The sequence below is a fragment of the Oncorhynchus kisutch genome, linkage group LG18 (assembly GCF_002021735.2).
Source record: "Oncorhynchus kisutch isolate 150728-3 linkage group LG18, Okis_V2, whole genome shotgun sequence".
Taxonomy (NCBI): Eukaryota; Metazoa; Chordata; class Actinopteri; order Salmoniformes; family Salmonidae; genus Oncorhynchus; species Oncorhynchus kisutch.
The window spans coordinates 75,720,780-75,735,376 of NC_034191.2; the positions used below are offsets into that span (position 1 = coordinate 75,720,780).

Consider the following 14,597-nt stretch of genomic DNA (forward strand, 5'->3'; position numbering starts at 1 on the left):
TCAAATACAGACATGTAGCGAATACATTTTTTAACATTTTGTTTTGTATACGTTTTAATGACTCTAAATAGCATTCCACATCAGATCTAAAAAAAAATGAGAAAAGGGGCTTTTTCTTCATAAATTTTGATTTGTGTAAGACAGATGTTCCTCTTAAAATAAAGAGATGTATGACATACTCACGTTCAATTGTGGAATCAGTGTAGTAGAACAATATGTCAAACTTAGAAATGTCAATGGTTGTATGCAATTTGAGGCCAAGATATAGTTTTACATCAGTCCAGAACACTTCACTATATAAACAATGACAGAATAAGTGTTCAATAGATTCCGTTTCTAGTTTTAAAAAACTGCATTCATTGGTAACATCAGGTATATATTTAGAAATCAAGGTACTACACGGATAGAATCTATGGATAATCTGAAAGGACATCTCCTTTACTTTATTGGTCACCATAAATGTGTGTGGAGTGAGCCAAGCACGGCTCCAGTTTACATCAAACGATGAAGGCCAACAAAATATCGCAGAGGGAATAGACTTCCTGTAGAAAATATCCCTTAATAAACAATTGTTGAATTTCGTATCTAGTAGACCAATGCCATTTACCTGGATATCACCTACAATCGGCGATATTCCAAAATATACATTATTCTGAAGAAAAGTTTTTATCCCACTAGGTATAACTGTAATAACAGTGTCATATTCCTCGCTTAAAACCTCAAAGTTGTATCTTTCCATAAATTATTTCCACGTAAATAGGTTCCCACTAATATTAACTAATTGTCTGGACAAGGATAATGTTTTTCGAGAACCATTTATGGTAAAATAACATGTTTTTTTCTATGTAATAACGACCCATTGTTCCATATAAAACATGTATGAGGTGAAAAGTTGTGTTTATAGAACAAAGCCGAGCACATTAAAGCCTGCTTGTGAAAAGCTGCCAGTTTCACAGGAAGTTTACCAACAATATATGGACATTGTAGTAAAAAAATGAAGCTTTTCGAACTTCTGAAAAACAAAAAGAGGTATAATTTTCCAGAAACTATGAGGATTTTTTATGTACCTTTTAACCCAATTGATTTTTGATATCTGATTGAATAGAGTGAAGTCTAAGACATTTAGAACGCCACCACAAACCCTGTTGGTGATAAACATCTCTTTTTTTTAATCTTATGTGGCTTGTTTTTCCATATGAACATGTACAATAGCCTATCTAAGAAACAGCAAGTGGATTTGGGAATGTCAATAGATTAAAAAAAGATAGGATGCACGAGATAGCCCCTCAGCTTTGGATAAAAGCACCCTTCCTTGAAGACTTAAATCCCTCCCTAACCATGAGATTTTTTTGACAGATTCAGTTACAAGGTTCAAATTAAGATCATTCACAGGCTTCAGATTTTTGGTGATCTTTACAGCGAGGTAGGTTACAGTATCTTTTTCAGAGATGTTACATTCTGCTGAATTGAAAGATCCTTTCAAAACAAACATCTCACATTTGGAAAGATTTAATACCAAACCTGAGATTTTGGAGAACTGCTTCACGATATCCAATGCTAATCTCGTTTGTGACACATTTTTCAAAAAAGTGAGGTTATCAATTATCATGATTTAAGAGATCCTTGTGTGGTTTAGGTATAAGAGTAATAACCGCTTGCTTCAAAGAGGCAGGTAGTTCTCCCTTCTTTAAAGCCTCCTTAAAGGTTTCAAGTAAAAATTGTGCTCTTTCTTCAGAGAAGGTTCAGAGGTTAATCCATCACAACCTGGAGATGTGTTATTTTTTTAACTGAGCAATCCCGTACTGGATGTCCATAATGGATAAATCTTGACAACAAGACCGATTGAATTCTTCACTAACCGAATTAACTTTCTCTATAGAATCAAGGAGATCCTTAGAGTCACCCAAATTGTTATCTAAGGATTAAAGATTCTCATACAATTTAGTGGTAAAGTCTGATAACAACTCTCTATCCTCAGTGGTAACCCCATTAATCTTACATTTCCGAAGTGTGTTGAGTTCCCCTCTCCTCTTTTCCAAATTAAAAAAGTATCTACTGTTCTTTTCGCCTTTTGCAAGCCATTGTTTTCTGGATCTTATGAATGCTCCTCTAGCCTTTTCCTCATACAATGTATCTAGTTGATTCTGTAAATCATCCAATTTAGCTTTTTCAATAAAATCAAGATGCTCAATCTCTGTGATATCCGCATTTGTCTTAGAGTTCAGCTACCTCACATCTCCTTCTTAAAGCAAGCCGTTTTCCATAAGTAATACAGGCTGAGCGGATTTTAAATTTCAGCAGTTCCCAATATTGACCAAATTCTGCATTAGATGTAGCTAAAATCCAGTAAACAGAAATTAGATTCTTAATCCCATTTTTTAAATCATCATGCAATAACAATGAGTTATTTAATTTCCAATAACCACCCGAGTATTCCTTACCATCATTGCTGCACATTCTTACAGTCAACCATATGACTCTATGATCCGTCAGGACTGCAGGCAATATTTTTACCTCTACAGTGTTGAGCTCAAGACTAGAGGTTATCACCCACAAATCAATTCTTGATTGTAGAGAACAATCTCTATTACTTCATGTGTATCGTCTCTCTCCGGGGTTTTTAACTCTCCATTTGTCAATTAAGTCCGGGTTTTGACAGAAATTCACGAACGTGTTCACACCAATGTTAGGCCTATGAGGCAATCTATCAGTCTCATTAGAATAAACCATATTAAAATCTCAACTAGCTATAATCTGACTGGACGGACATTTTCTCAAAATACTTTTAAGAGTTTCTTCAATTTCCTCTAGAAGTAAGTTATTTGGAGGACTAGAACAGTATCCATATACATTACACAACACAAATAACCTGTCCATGTGGTTGATGACCGCTACAAGCCAATGTCCATTGGAATCCATTTGAGTAAACAAAAAAATATATTTGGAATTGTGTGCCAAATCAAACTCTGTGCTGCAATGCCATGCTCCTCCCAAATGTTGTAACAATGCGGAGGGCTCTGTATAGCTCCGCATTGACATGATTGGTTGACGGTAGGTGAGGGCGGTACATCCTGATTAAACACAAACTCACTTCCTTGACAACTTCCTTCACAACAGCAATGCTCTGACTTTTGCAGAGGCGGTATCACCGTAAAGGTGCAGACGTCAGATTGACCATGCGGCATCCAGATGCACAATGTACTTCTGTCTCCAGAATGTGCTCTCTCCCGCCAATTTGTGCACATTCATTGTTTCATAACTGCATTGTGTGAATTGTTTGCATTTTATTGTTAGTGTTTGATTGCTAGTTTGTCTACTCCCCATTACATATATCAAATCAAAGTTTGTCACATGTGCCGAATACAACAGTGAAATGCTTACTTACAGGCTCTAACCAATAGTGCAAAAAAAGTATTAGGTGAACAATAGGTAGGTAAAGAAATAAAACAGTAAAAAGACAGGCTATATACAGTAGCGAGGCTACATACAGACTTCGCTGGCAGTGGGGTTAGTCAGGCTGATTGAGGTAGTATGTACGTGTAGATATGGTTATCACCAGTTACATTTACCGTTACTTCCTATAATTTTTAATCTACAATGTTTGTTTGGTTACGGTCATTTCTGTTTAATGCATTCAATATATTATTACTCCTTTTACCATTCTCGTTGTCAGAGTGGACAACCTATGCAACACTTGTGAGAAACAATGAAAGGTTTATGTCATTCCCTTTAAGAGTTTTGTCAATTCAATTTAGTCATTGTCTTTTGTTTGGAGCGTTCCTGTCAATGTTGAGTAAGGACATGCACCTGATTACGCTTAGAAGTAGGCCTATAGGCTACCTGGCTTGCGTACATATGTCGGCATAAATGTGCCCATCTGATAGTATTTCTGTTTTGGCTAGATCATTTGTTCTGTTTTGATAGTGAAGATACAATCTCCCATCTAAGCTCCGTGTGAGGCTGAGGCGAGCTGCGCTGCTCTGGTTAAGGCTGGGAAGGTGTTTGCCACTGCAACAGAGAATATGGACGGTCTGACTTTTGGAACAGGGGTCCTACTAAGGCAACTCACTGCCAGCGAAGCCAAGTACTACTGCACTTCCTATACTACCTTAATCATTACCTATCTTTTCATCCCATTATACAGTATTTGCAGCATCACAGCCATACAGTTTGTGGTCCTATTTTACCAGTAGAAAAAGCGGTGTATGTTATTGTATTTGATGTGTGTTAGATATTCATATATTTTTTAGTTTTATAACATTTATGTTCCTCTATCCTAGAAAGCTTCCTATCCAGGAGTTCCTGTTCAGTAGCCTTCTGCAGGACATTAATCTGACCCATGAGCAGGTATCTCCAGACATACCCGTCTTCTGTGGTCAAGAACTGTCAGTATAATGTCATGTTGTGACATCAGACCATGACCTTTTTGTTTGTAACTGTGTAGTCCTCTACCTCCGCCACTCACTCTTCCCCTCTCTCGCCTCTGTCTCAGTTCATAGACCTGTGCGTACTGCTGGGCTGTGACTACTGTGGTACTATCAAGGGAATCGGGCCCAAGAGAGCCATTGACTTGATCAAACACGGCTCCATCGAGGAGATTCTGGAGAACATCGACCCGTCTGTGAGTACTGCTCTACTGACTGTCCGTAGCTAAGTAGTGTTCACTGTATTACATTCTCCATTGTCTCCATTGCTCCTCTTCAGCGCAGACATTCAGGACACTCCCACATTACTAACAGTCTTTAGTTTAAGTTCAAAACAAGGATGCAGCAGTTCTCCCTGTCCCAGAAGTCAGTCTGAGTGTCTGTCTCCTTGGCCCCTTGCAGAAGCACCCTGCCCCAACGCTCTTAACTGCTAGGCTACCTGCCACACCAATTTCACACCACATCCACAAGTTATGCCGTGGTTGGTATTTCTATTTATTATGGATCCCCTTAAGCTACTCTTCCTGGGGTCCAAACACACCAAAGCACCTACATTATATGTAAAAACCAAAGATAAAACAGTGAACTACGTTTGTACTGAATGAACTAAAGATTAAACAGTACATCATATAACATCTCTACACCACCACACATCCACAACATGTTCAATACAACAATATCACAATGTGAATCTATGCATGCATGTGTGAGTGATGAAGTTTGTGACTCATCCTTTCAGGTGTGTGTGTGATGTGTTTTCAGTGAGGACCGCATCAAGAACGGCTGTAAGAAGATTCTGAAGAGCCGACAGGGCAGCACACAGGGACGACTGGACACCTTCTTCACCATCACCGGGTCTCTGTCATCAAAACGCAAGGTGCTTAGGTCACTACATCACATACTTGACAGCATGGCACACAGAGGGAGAGAAGTGGAGCTAGAAACCTGAACAATCTAAATGGTTGACAGTTTGTTCTATTACAGATTGTCTTGAGAGAGAAACAACAACATGAAGTCTCTTGACCATACTGTATCCATGTTAAAATAATCCTCTACTTCATCCTTGTTTAGGAACCTGAGACAAAGGGATCCAACAAGAAGAAGCAGAAGACCGGTGCAACCCCAGGCAAATAGACTACAAACAGGAAGTGAAGCAAGTATAGCAGAAGTTAGTGCAGGAGTGTATGAATCACTTAGCTACAATTACTTAGCTACAATTATAGTGCGTCTGATCAAGTCTGTTTTTCATGTTGAACTAGGCAAGTTTTATGAATGTTTATTCTTTTGAATAAAGTTTTTTTTTTTTTTACAAATTAAATGTAACATGCATTCCCATTCAAGTCAGAGCTAGGGGAGAGGGAGATGCCTCTTGCTGAAGCTTTGTTGCATTATCAATATGACAAACAAAATGTGCTAGAGTATAGAGTCATTAGAAAGGGGAAATGTTTTTATAGCACATTTCCGTTCTTGTGTAGACTTTAAAAGCATTATGTTAAATTAACACTGTCCTTTTTTTTTCTCTCTCTCTCTCTCTATATATATATATACACACACACAGTGCATTCAGAAAGTATTCAGATCCCTTGACTTTTTCCACATTTTGTTACATTACAGCCTTATTCTAAAATGGATTAAATACTCCCCCCCCCCCCCCCCCCAATCTACACACACTACCCCATAATGACAAAGCGAAAACCAGGTTTTTAGAAATGTTTGCATATTTATAAACAACTTATTTACATAAGTATTCAGACTGTTTGCTATGAGACTCGAAATTGAGGTGCATCCTGCATCCATTGATCATCCTTGAGATGTTACTACAACTTGATTGGAGTCCACCTGTGGTAAATTCAATTGATTGGACATGATTTGGAAAGGCACACACCTGTCTATATAAGGTCCCACAGTTGACTGCATGTCAAAGCCAACACCAAGCCGTGAGGTTGAAGGAATTGTCCGTAGAGCCCTGAGAGAGGATAGTGTCGAGGCACAGATCTGGGGAAGGTTACCCAAACATGTCTGCAGCCTTGAAGTTCCCCATGAACACATTGGCCTCCATTGGATGTCTTTCATGGGCAGGGAGACTGGTCTGGATCGAGGGAAAGATGAACAGAACAAAGTAAAATAAATCCTTCACTCAAACCTGGTCAGGACCTCAGACTGGGGCAAAGGTTCACTTTCCAACAGAACGACCCTAAGCACACATCCAAGACAAGGCAGGAGTGGCTGTTGGACAAGTCTCTGAAGGTCCTTGAGTGGCCCAGCCAGAGCCCGGACTTGAACCTGATCTAACATCTATGGAGAGACCTGAAAATAGCTGTGTAGTGATGCTCCCCATCCAACCTGACAGAGCTTGAAAGGGTCTGCAGAGAATAATGGGAGAAACTCCCCAAATACAGGTGTATCAAGCTTGTAGTGTCATACTCAAGAAGATTGGAGCTGTAATCACTGCTAAAGGTGCTTCAACAAAGTACTCTGTAATTCAGCACTCTATTACCCTCCTTCTTGGTCAAATAGCCCTGACACAGCCTGGAGGTGTGTTGGGTCATTGTCCTGTAGGAAAACATGATGGGATGGTGTATCGCTGCAGAATTCTGTGGTAGCCATGCTGGTTAAGTGCGCCTTGCATTCTAAATCATTGTCGGTGTCACCAGCAAAGCACCATCACAACTCATCCTCATGCTTCACAGTTGGAACCAAACATGGAGAGATCTTTTGTTCACCTACTCTGCGTCTCACTAAGACATGGCATTTGGAACCAAAAATCTTACATTTTTACTCCAGACCAAAGGACAGATTTCCACCAGTCTCATGTCCATTACGTGTGTTTCTTGGCACAAGCAAGTCTTCTTATTGATGTCCTTTAGGTGCGGTTTCTTTGGAAGTAATTTGACCATGAAGGCCTGATTCACACAGTCCCCTCTGAACAGTTGATGTTGAGATGTGTCTGTTACTTGAACTCTGAAGCATTTATTTGGGCTGCGATTTCTGAGGCTGGTAACTAAGGAACTTATCCTCTGTAGCAGAGGTGATTCTTGGTCTTTCCTGTGGCGGTTGTCATGACAGCCAGTTTCATCATAGCTTGATAATTTGAGACTGCACTGAAACGTTCAAAGTTCTTGACATTTTCCACATTGACTGACCTTCATGTCTGAAAGTAATGGACTGTCATTTATCTTTGCTTATTTGAGGTTTTCTTGTCATAATATGGGCTCCCGAGTGGTGCAGTGGTTTTTGGCACTGCATCTCAGTGCAAGAGGCGTCAGTCATTACAGTCCCTGGTTTGATTCCAGGCTGTTTCACGTCTGGCCGTAATTGGGAGTCTCATATGTAGGCGCACAACCCGGTCCCGGTCCTAGCTGGCTGCTTATAGTTAACTTTGGGCAACAGGGTTGCCCAACAGCTGGCTAGCTATTTATTTTCATGAACTGAAGTTTAATGTCAATAGGCGAACAACAAGCGACCTTGCTAATACTTACAAGGATTCCTAAATCATTGCTAAGAATAATGAAAATAACTGCAGTTTCTACTGGTCATTGTTTTCAGGCTGGTTGTATTGGTGTTAGCTAGGTACCAAGCTAACGCTAGCTAGCTACCCCAGAAGTTGCAGTCCAACACAACATTCTACAATTAAACTGTTATTTGTCAAATTATGAGATTATTTAACGTGTCAAATAGTGTTATTTGACGTGTACCTTTTTTGACACGCAAAGACCCAAACGGTGTTCCATACCACATTGAAATACACATCAACATCAGCTTTACAAGTGTAGAGCGCCTGTTTTGGGGCGAAAATGATCAATATTGTTTGTGAACAAACTACCGTAGAATATTCTTGCATGAGTGCGTGTCTAATTCTACACGTTTTCAAGTTGTAAAAACGTTGTTGTAGTTGAGCATGTCTCAATTGACATGCATAGTAGTATGAGGTGACAATTCGTACCTTTTAAGGGGTGATGATGAGTCTATCATTACATTAGAGGGTGGTGATGAGTCTATCAGTATATTACAGTGTGGTGATGAGTCAATCAGTATATTAGGGGGTGGTGATGAGTCTAATAGTATATTAGGGGGTGGTGATGAGTCTATCAGTATATTACGGGGTGATGATGAGTCTATCATTACATTAGAGGGTGGTGATGAGTCTATCAGTATATTAGTGTGTCAATCAGTATATTAGGGTGTGGTGACGAGTCTATCAGTATATTAGGGGGTGGTGATGAGTCTATCAGTATATTAAGGGGTGATGATGAGTCTATCATTACATTAGAGGGTGGTGATGAGTCTATCAATATATTAGGGGGTGGTGATGAGTCTATCAGTATATTAGGGGGTGGTGATGAGTCTATCAGTATATTAGAGGGTGGTGATGAGTCTATCAGTATATTAGGGGGTGGTGATGAGTCTATCAGTATATTAAGGGGTGGTGATGAGTCTATCAGTATATTAGTGTGTCAATCAGTATATTAGGGTGTGGTGACGAGTCTATCAGTATATTAGGGGGTGGTGATGAGTCTATCAGTATATTAAGGGGTGATGATGATGAGTCTATCATTACATTAGAGGGTGGTGATGAGTCTATCAGTTTATTAGATGGTGGTGATGAGTCTATCAGTATATTAGGGGGTGGTGATGAGTCTCAGTATATTAGGGGGTGGTGATGAGTCTATCAGTATATTAGAGGGTGGTGATGAGTCTATCAGTATATTAGAGGGTGGTGATGAGTCTATCAGTATATTAGGGGGTGGTGATGAGTCTATCAGTATATTAAGGGGTGGTGATGAGTATATTAGTGTGTCAATCAGTATATTAGGGTGTGGTGACGAGTCTATCAGTATATTAGGGGGTGGTGATGAGTCTATCAGTATATTAGGGGGTGGTGATGAGTCTATCAGTATATTAGGGGGTGGTGATGAGTCTATCAGTATATTAAGGGGTGGTGATGAGTCTATCAGTATATTAGTGTGTCAATCAGTATATTAGGGTGTGGTGACGAGTCTATCAGTATATTAGGGGGTGGTGATGAGTCTATCAGTATATTAGGGGGTGGTGATGAGTCTATCAGTATATTAAGGGGTGGTGATGAGTCTATCAGTATATTAGTGTGTCAATCAGTATATTAGGGTGTGGTGACGAGTCTATCAGTATATTAGGGGGTGGTGATGAGTCTATCAGTATATTAGGGGGGTGGTGATGAGTCTATCAGTATATTAAGGGGTGGTGATGAGTCTATCAGTATATTAGGGGGTGGTGATGAGTCTATCAGTATATTAAGGGGTGATGATGAGTCTATCATTACATTAGAGGGTGGTGATGAGTCTATCAATATATTAGGGGGTGGTGATGAGTCTATCAGTTTATTAGATGGTGGTGATGAGTCTATCAGTATATTAGGGGGTGGTGATGAGTCTCAGTATATTAGGGGGTGGTGATGAGTCTATCAGTATATTAGAGGGTGGTGATGAGTCTATCAGTATATTAGAGGGTGGTGATGAGTCTATCAGTATATTAGGGGGTGGTGATGAGTCTATCAGTATATTAAGGGGTGGTGATGAGTATATTAGTGTGTCAATCAGTATATTAGGGTGTGGTGACGAGTCTATCAGTATATTAGGGGGTGGTGATGAGTCTATCAGTATATTAGGGGGTGGTGATGAGTCTATCAGTATATTAAGGGGTGGTGATGAGTCTATCAGTATATTAGTGTGTCAATCAGTATATTAGGGTGTGGTGACGAGTCTATCAGTATATTAGGGGGTGGTGATGAGTCTATCAGTATATTAGGGGGTGGTGATGAGTCTATCAGTATATTAGTGTGTCAATCAGTATATTAGGGTGTGGTGACGAGTCTATCAGTATATTAGGGGGTGGTGATGAGTCTATCAGTATATTAGGGGGTGGTGATGAGTCTATCAATATATTAGGGGGTGGTGATGAGTCTATCAGTATATTAGGGGGTGGTGATGAGTCTATCAGTATATTAGAGGGTGGTGATGAGTCTATCAGTATATTAGGGGGTGGTGATGAGTCTATCAGTATATTAGGGGGTGGTGATGAGTCTATCAGTATATTAGAGGGTGGTGATGAGTCTATCAGTATATTAGGGGGTGGTGATGAGTCTATCAGTATATTAAGGGGTGGTGATGAGTCTATCAGTATATTAGTGTGTCAATCAGTATATTAGGGTGTGGTGACGAGTCTATCAGTATATTAGGGGGTGGTGATGAGTCTATCAGTATATTAGGGGGTGGTGATGAGTCTATCAGTATATTAGTGTGTCAATCAGTATATTAGGGTGTGGTGACGAGTCTATCAGTATATTAGGGGGTGGTGATGAGTCTATCAGTATATTAGGGGGTGGTGATGAGTCTATCAGTATATTAGGGGGTGGTGATGAGTCTATCAGTATATTAGGGGGTGGTGATGAGTCTATCAGTATATTAAGGGGTGGTGATGAGTCTATCAGTATATTAGTGTGTCAATCAGTATATTAGGGTGTGGTGACGAGTCTATCAGTATATTAGGGGGTGTTGATGAGTCTATCATTACATTAGAGGGTGGTGATGAGTCTCAGTATATTAGTGTGTCAATCAGTATATTAGGGGGTGGTGATGAGTCTATCAGTATATTAAGGGGTGGTGATGAGTCTATCAGTATATTAGTGTGTCAATCAGTATATTAGGGGGTGGTGATGAGTCTATCAGTATATTAAGGGGTGATGATGAGTCTATCATTACATTAGAGGGTGGTGATGAGTCTATCAGTATATTGGGGGTGGCAATGAGTCTATCAGTGTATTAGATGGTGGTGATGAGTCTATCAGTATATTATGGGGTGGTGATGAGTCTATCAGTATATTAGGGGGTGTTGATGAGTCTATCAGTATATTAGGGGGTGGTGATGTGTCTATCAGTATATTAAGGGGTGATGATGAGTCTATCATTACATTATAGGGTGGTGATGAGTCTATCAGTATATTAGAGGGTGGTGATGAGTCTATCAGTATATTACGGGGTGATGATGAGTCTATCATTACATTAGAGGGTGGTGATGAGTCTCAGTATATTAGTGTGTCAATCAGTATATTAGGGTGTGGTGATGAGTCTATCAGTATATTAGGGGGTGGTGATGAGTCTATCAGTATATCAGGGGGTGGTGATGAGTCTATCAGTATATTAAGGGGTGGTGATGAGTCTATCAGTATATTAGGGGGTGGTGATGTGTCTATCAGTATATTAAGGGGTGAAGATGAGTCTATCAGTATATTAGAGGGTGATGATGAGTCTATCATTACATTAGAGGGTGGTGATGAGTCTATCAGTATATTAGGGGGTGGTGATGAGTCTATCAGTATATTAGAGGGTGGTGATGAGTCTATCAGTATATTAGGGGGTGGTGATGAGTATCAGTATATTAGGGGGTGGTGATGAGTCTATCAGTATATTAGAGGGTGGTGATGAGTCTATCAGTATATTAGGGGGTGGTGATGAGTCTATCAGTATATTAAGGGGTGGTGATGAGTCTATCAGTATATTAGTGTGTCAATCAGTATATTAGGGTGTGGTGACGAGTCTATCAGTATATTAGGGGGTGGTGATGAGTCTATCAGTATATTAGAGGGTGGTGATGAGTCTATCAGTATATTAGGGGGTGGTGATGAGTATCAGTATATTAGGGGGTGGTGATGAGTCTATCAGTATATTAGAGGGTGGTGATGAGTCTATCAGTATATTAGGGGGTGGTGATGAGTCTATCAGTATATTAAGGGGGTGGTGATGAGTCTATCAGTATATTAGTGTGTCAATCAGTATATTAGGGTGTGGTGACGAGTCTATCAGTATATTAGGGGGTGGTGATGAGTCTATCAGTATATTAGGGGGTGGTGATGAGTCTATCAGTATATTAGTGTGTCAATCAGTATATTAGGGTGTGGTGACGAGTCTATCAGTATATCAGGGGGGTGGTGATGAGTCTATCAGTATATTAGGGGGTGGTGATGAGTCTATCAGTATATTAGGGGGTGGTGATGAGTCTATCAGTATATTAAGGGGTGGTGATGAGTCTATCAGTATATTAGGGGGTGTTGATGAGTCTATCAGTATATTAGGGGGGTGGTGATGTGTCTATCAGTATATTAAGGGGTGATGATGTCTATCATTTACATTATAGGGTGATGATGAGTCTATCGGTATATTAGAGGGTGGTGATGAGTCTATCAGTATATTAGAGGGTGGTGATGAGTCTATCAGTATATTACGGGGTGATGATGAGTCTATCATTACATTAGAGGGTGGTGATGAGACTCAGTATATTAGTGTGTCAATCAGTATATTAGGGTGTGGTGATGAGTCTATCAGTATATTAGGGGGTGGTGATGAGTCTATCAGTATATTAGTGTGTCAATCAGTATATTAGGGTGTGGTGACGAGTCTATCAGTATATTAGGGGGTGGTGATGAGTCTATCAGTATATTAGGGGGTGGTGATGAGTCTATCAGTATATTAGAGGGTGGTGATGAGTCTATCAGTATATTAGGGGGTGGTGATGAGTCTATCAGTATATTAAGGGGTGGTGATGAGTCTATCAGTATATTAGTGTGTCAATCAGTATATTAGGGTGTGGTGACGAGTCTATCAGTATATTAGGGGGTGGTGATGAGTCTATCAGTATATTAGAGGGTGGTGATGAGTCTATCAGTATATTAGGGGGTGGTGATGAGTCTATCAGTATATTAGGGGGTGGTGATGAGTCTATCAGTATATTAGGGGGTGGTGATGAGTCTATCAGTATATTAGGGGGTGGTGATGAGTCTATCAGTATATTAGTGTGTCAATCAGTATATTAGGGGGTGGTGATGAGTCTATCAGTATATTAGTGTGTCAATCAGTATATTAGGGGGTGGTGATGAGTCTATCAGTATATTAGGGGGTGGTGATGAGTCTATCAGTATATTAGGGGGTGGTGATGAGTCTATCAGTATATTAGGGGGTGGTGATGAGTCTATCAGTATATTAGAGGGTGGTGATGAGTCTATCAGTATATTAGGGGGGTGGTGATGAGTCTATCAGTATATTAAGGGGTGGTGATGAGTCTATCAGTATATTAGTGTGTCAATCAGTATATTAGGGTGTGGTGACGAGTCTATCAGTATATTAGGGTGTGGTGACGAGTCTATCAGTATATTAGGGGGTGGTGATGAGTCTATCAGTATATTAGGGGGTGGTGATGAGTCTATCAGTATATTAGTGTGTCAATCAGTATATTAGGGTGTGGTGACGAGTCTATCAGTATATTAGGGGGTGGTGATGAGTCTATCAGTATATTAGGGGGTGGTGATGAGTCTATCAGTATATTAGGGGGTGGTGATGAGTCTATCAGTATATTAGGGGGGTGGTGATGAGTCTATCAGTATATTAGGGGGTGGTGATGAGTCTATCAGTATATTAGAGGGTGGTGATGAGTCTATCAGTATATTAGGGGGTGGTGATGAGTCTATCAGTATATTAGGGGGTGGTGATGAGTCTATCAGTATATTAGAGGGTGGTGATGAGTCTATCAGTATATTAGGGGGTGGTGATGAGTCTATCAGTATATTAAGGGGTGGTGATGAGTCTATCAGTATATTAGTGTGTCAATCAGTATATTAGGGTGTGGTGACGAGTGTATCAGTATATTAGGGGGTGGTGATGAGTCTATCAGTATATTAGGGGGTGGTGATGAGTCTATCAGTATATTAGGGGGTGGTGATGAGTCTATCAGTATATTAAGGGGTGGTGATGAGTCTATCAGTATATTAGTGTGTCAATCAGTATATTAGGGTGTGGTGACGAGTCTATCAGTATATTAGGGGGTGGTGATGAGTCTATCAGTATATTAGAGGGTGGTGATGAGTCTATCAGTATATTAGGGGGTGGTGATGAGTCTATCAGTATATTAGGGGGTGGTGATGAGTCTATCAGTATATTAGTGTGTCATCAGTATATTAGGGGGTGGTGATGAGTCTATCAGTATATTAGGGGGTGGTGATGAGTCTATCAGTATATTAGGGGGTGGTGATGATCTATCAGTATATTAGGGGGTGGTGATGAGTCTATCAGTATATTAGAGGGTGGTGATGAGTCTATCAGTATATTAGGGGGTGGTGATGAGTCTATCAGTATATTAAGGGGTGGT

At 40.1% G+C, this 14,597-nt stretch overlaps 1 protein-coding gene and 1 long non-coding RNA gene across 2 annotated transcripts; both read left to right on the forward strand.

Moving 5' to 3' along the window:
• The first annotated feature begins 3,672 nt into the window (after positions 1–3,672).
• On the forward strand, positions 3,673–4,654 carry LOC116354717 (flap endonuclease 1-like). Its single transcript, XM_031795309.1, has 3 exons — positions 3,673–4,084; positions 4,281–4,347; positions 4,493–4,654. The coding sequence occupies exons 1-3, from the start codon at positions 4,023–4,025 to the stop codon at positions 4,652–4,654; spliced, it is 291 nt and encodes a 96-aa protein (XP_031651169.1). The 5' UTR covers positions 3,673–4,022.
• Positions 4,655–5,012: 358 nt separating this feature from the next.
• Positions 5,013–5,725, forward strand: LOC116354824 (uncharacterized). The gene is made up of 2 exons (XR_004204055.1): positions 5,013–5,301; positions 5,496–5,725. It is a non-coding gene; the product is annotated as an uncharacterized LOC116354824 (long non-coding RNA).
• Positions 5,726–14,597: the final 8,872 nt, after the last annotated feature.

Bases quoted from the DNA above. Each gene is read 5' to 3' on its own strand.
- LOC116354717 (XM_031795309.1), top strand. From the start codon at position 4,023: ATGGACGGTCTGACTTTTGGAACAGGGGTCCTACTAAGGCAACTCACT. The intron at 4,085-4,280 runs GTACTACTGCAC...CCTCTATCCTAG, and splicing joins CTCACTGCCAGCGAAGCCAA to AAAGCTTCCTATCCAGGAGT. The intron at 4,348-4,492 runs GTATCTCCAGAC...CCTCTGTCTCAG, and splicing joins TTAATCTGACCCATGAGCAG to TTCATAGACCTGTGCGTACT.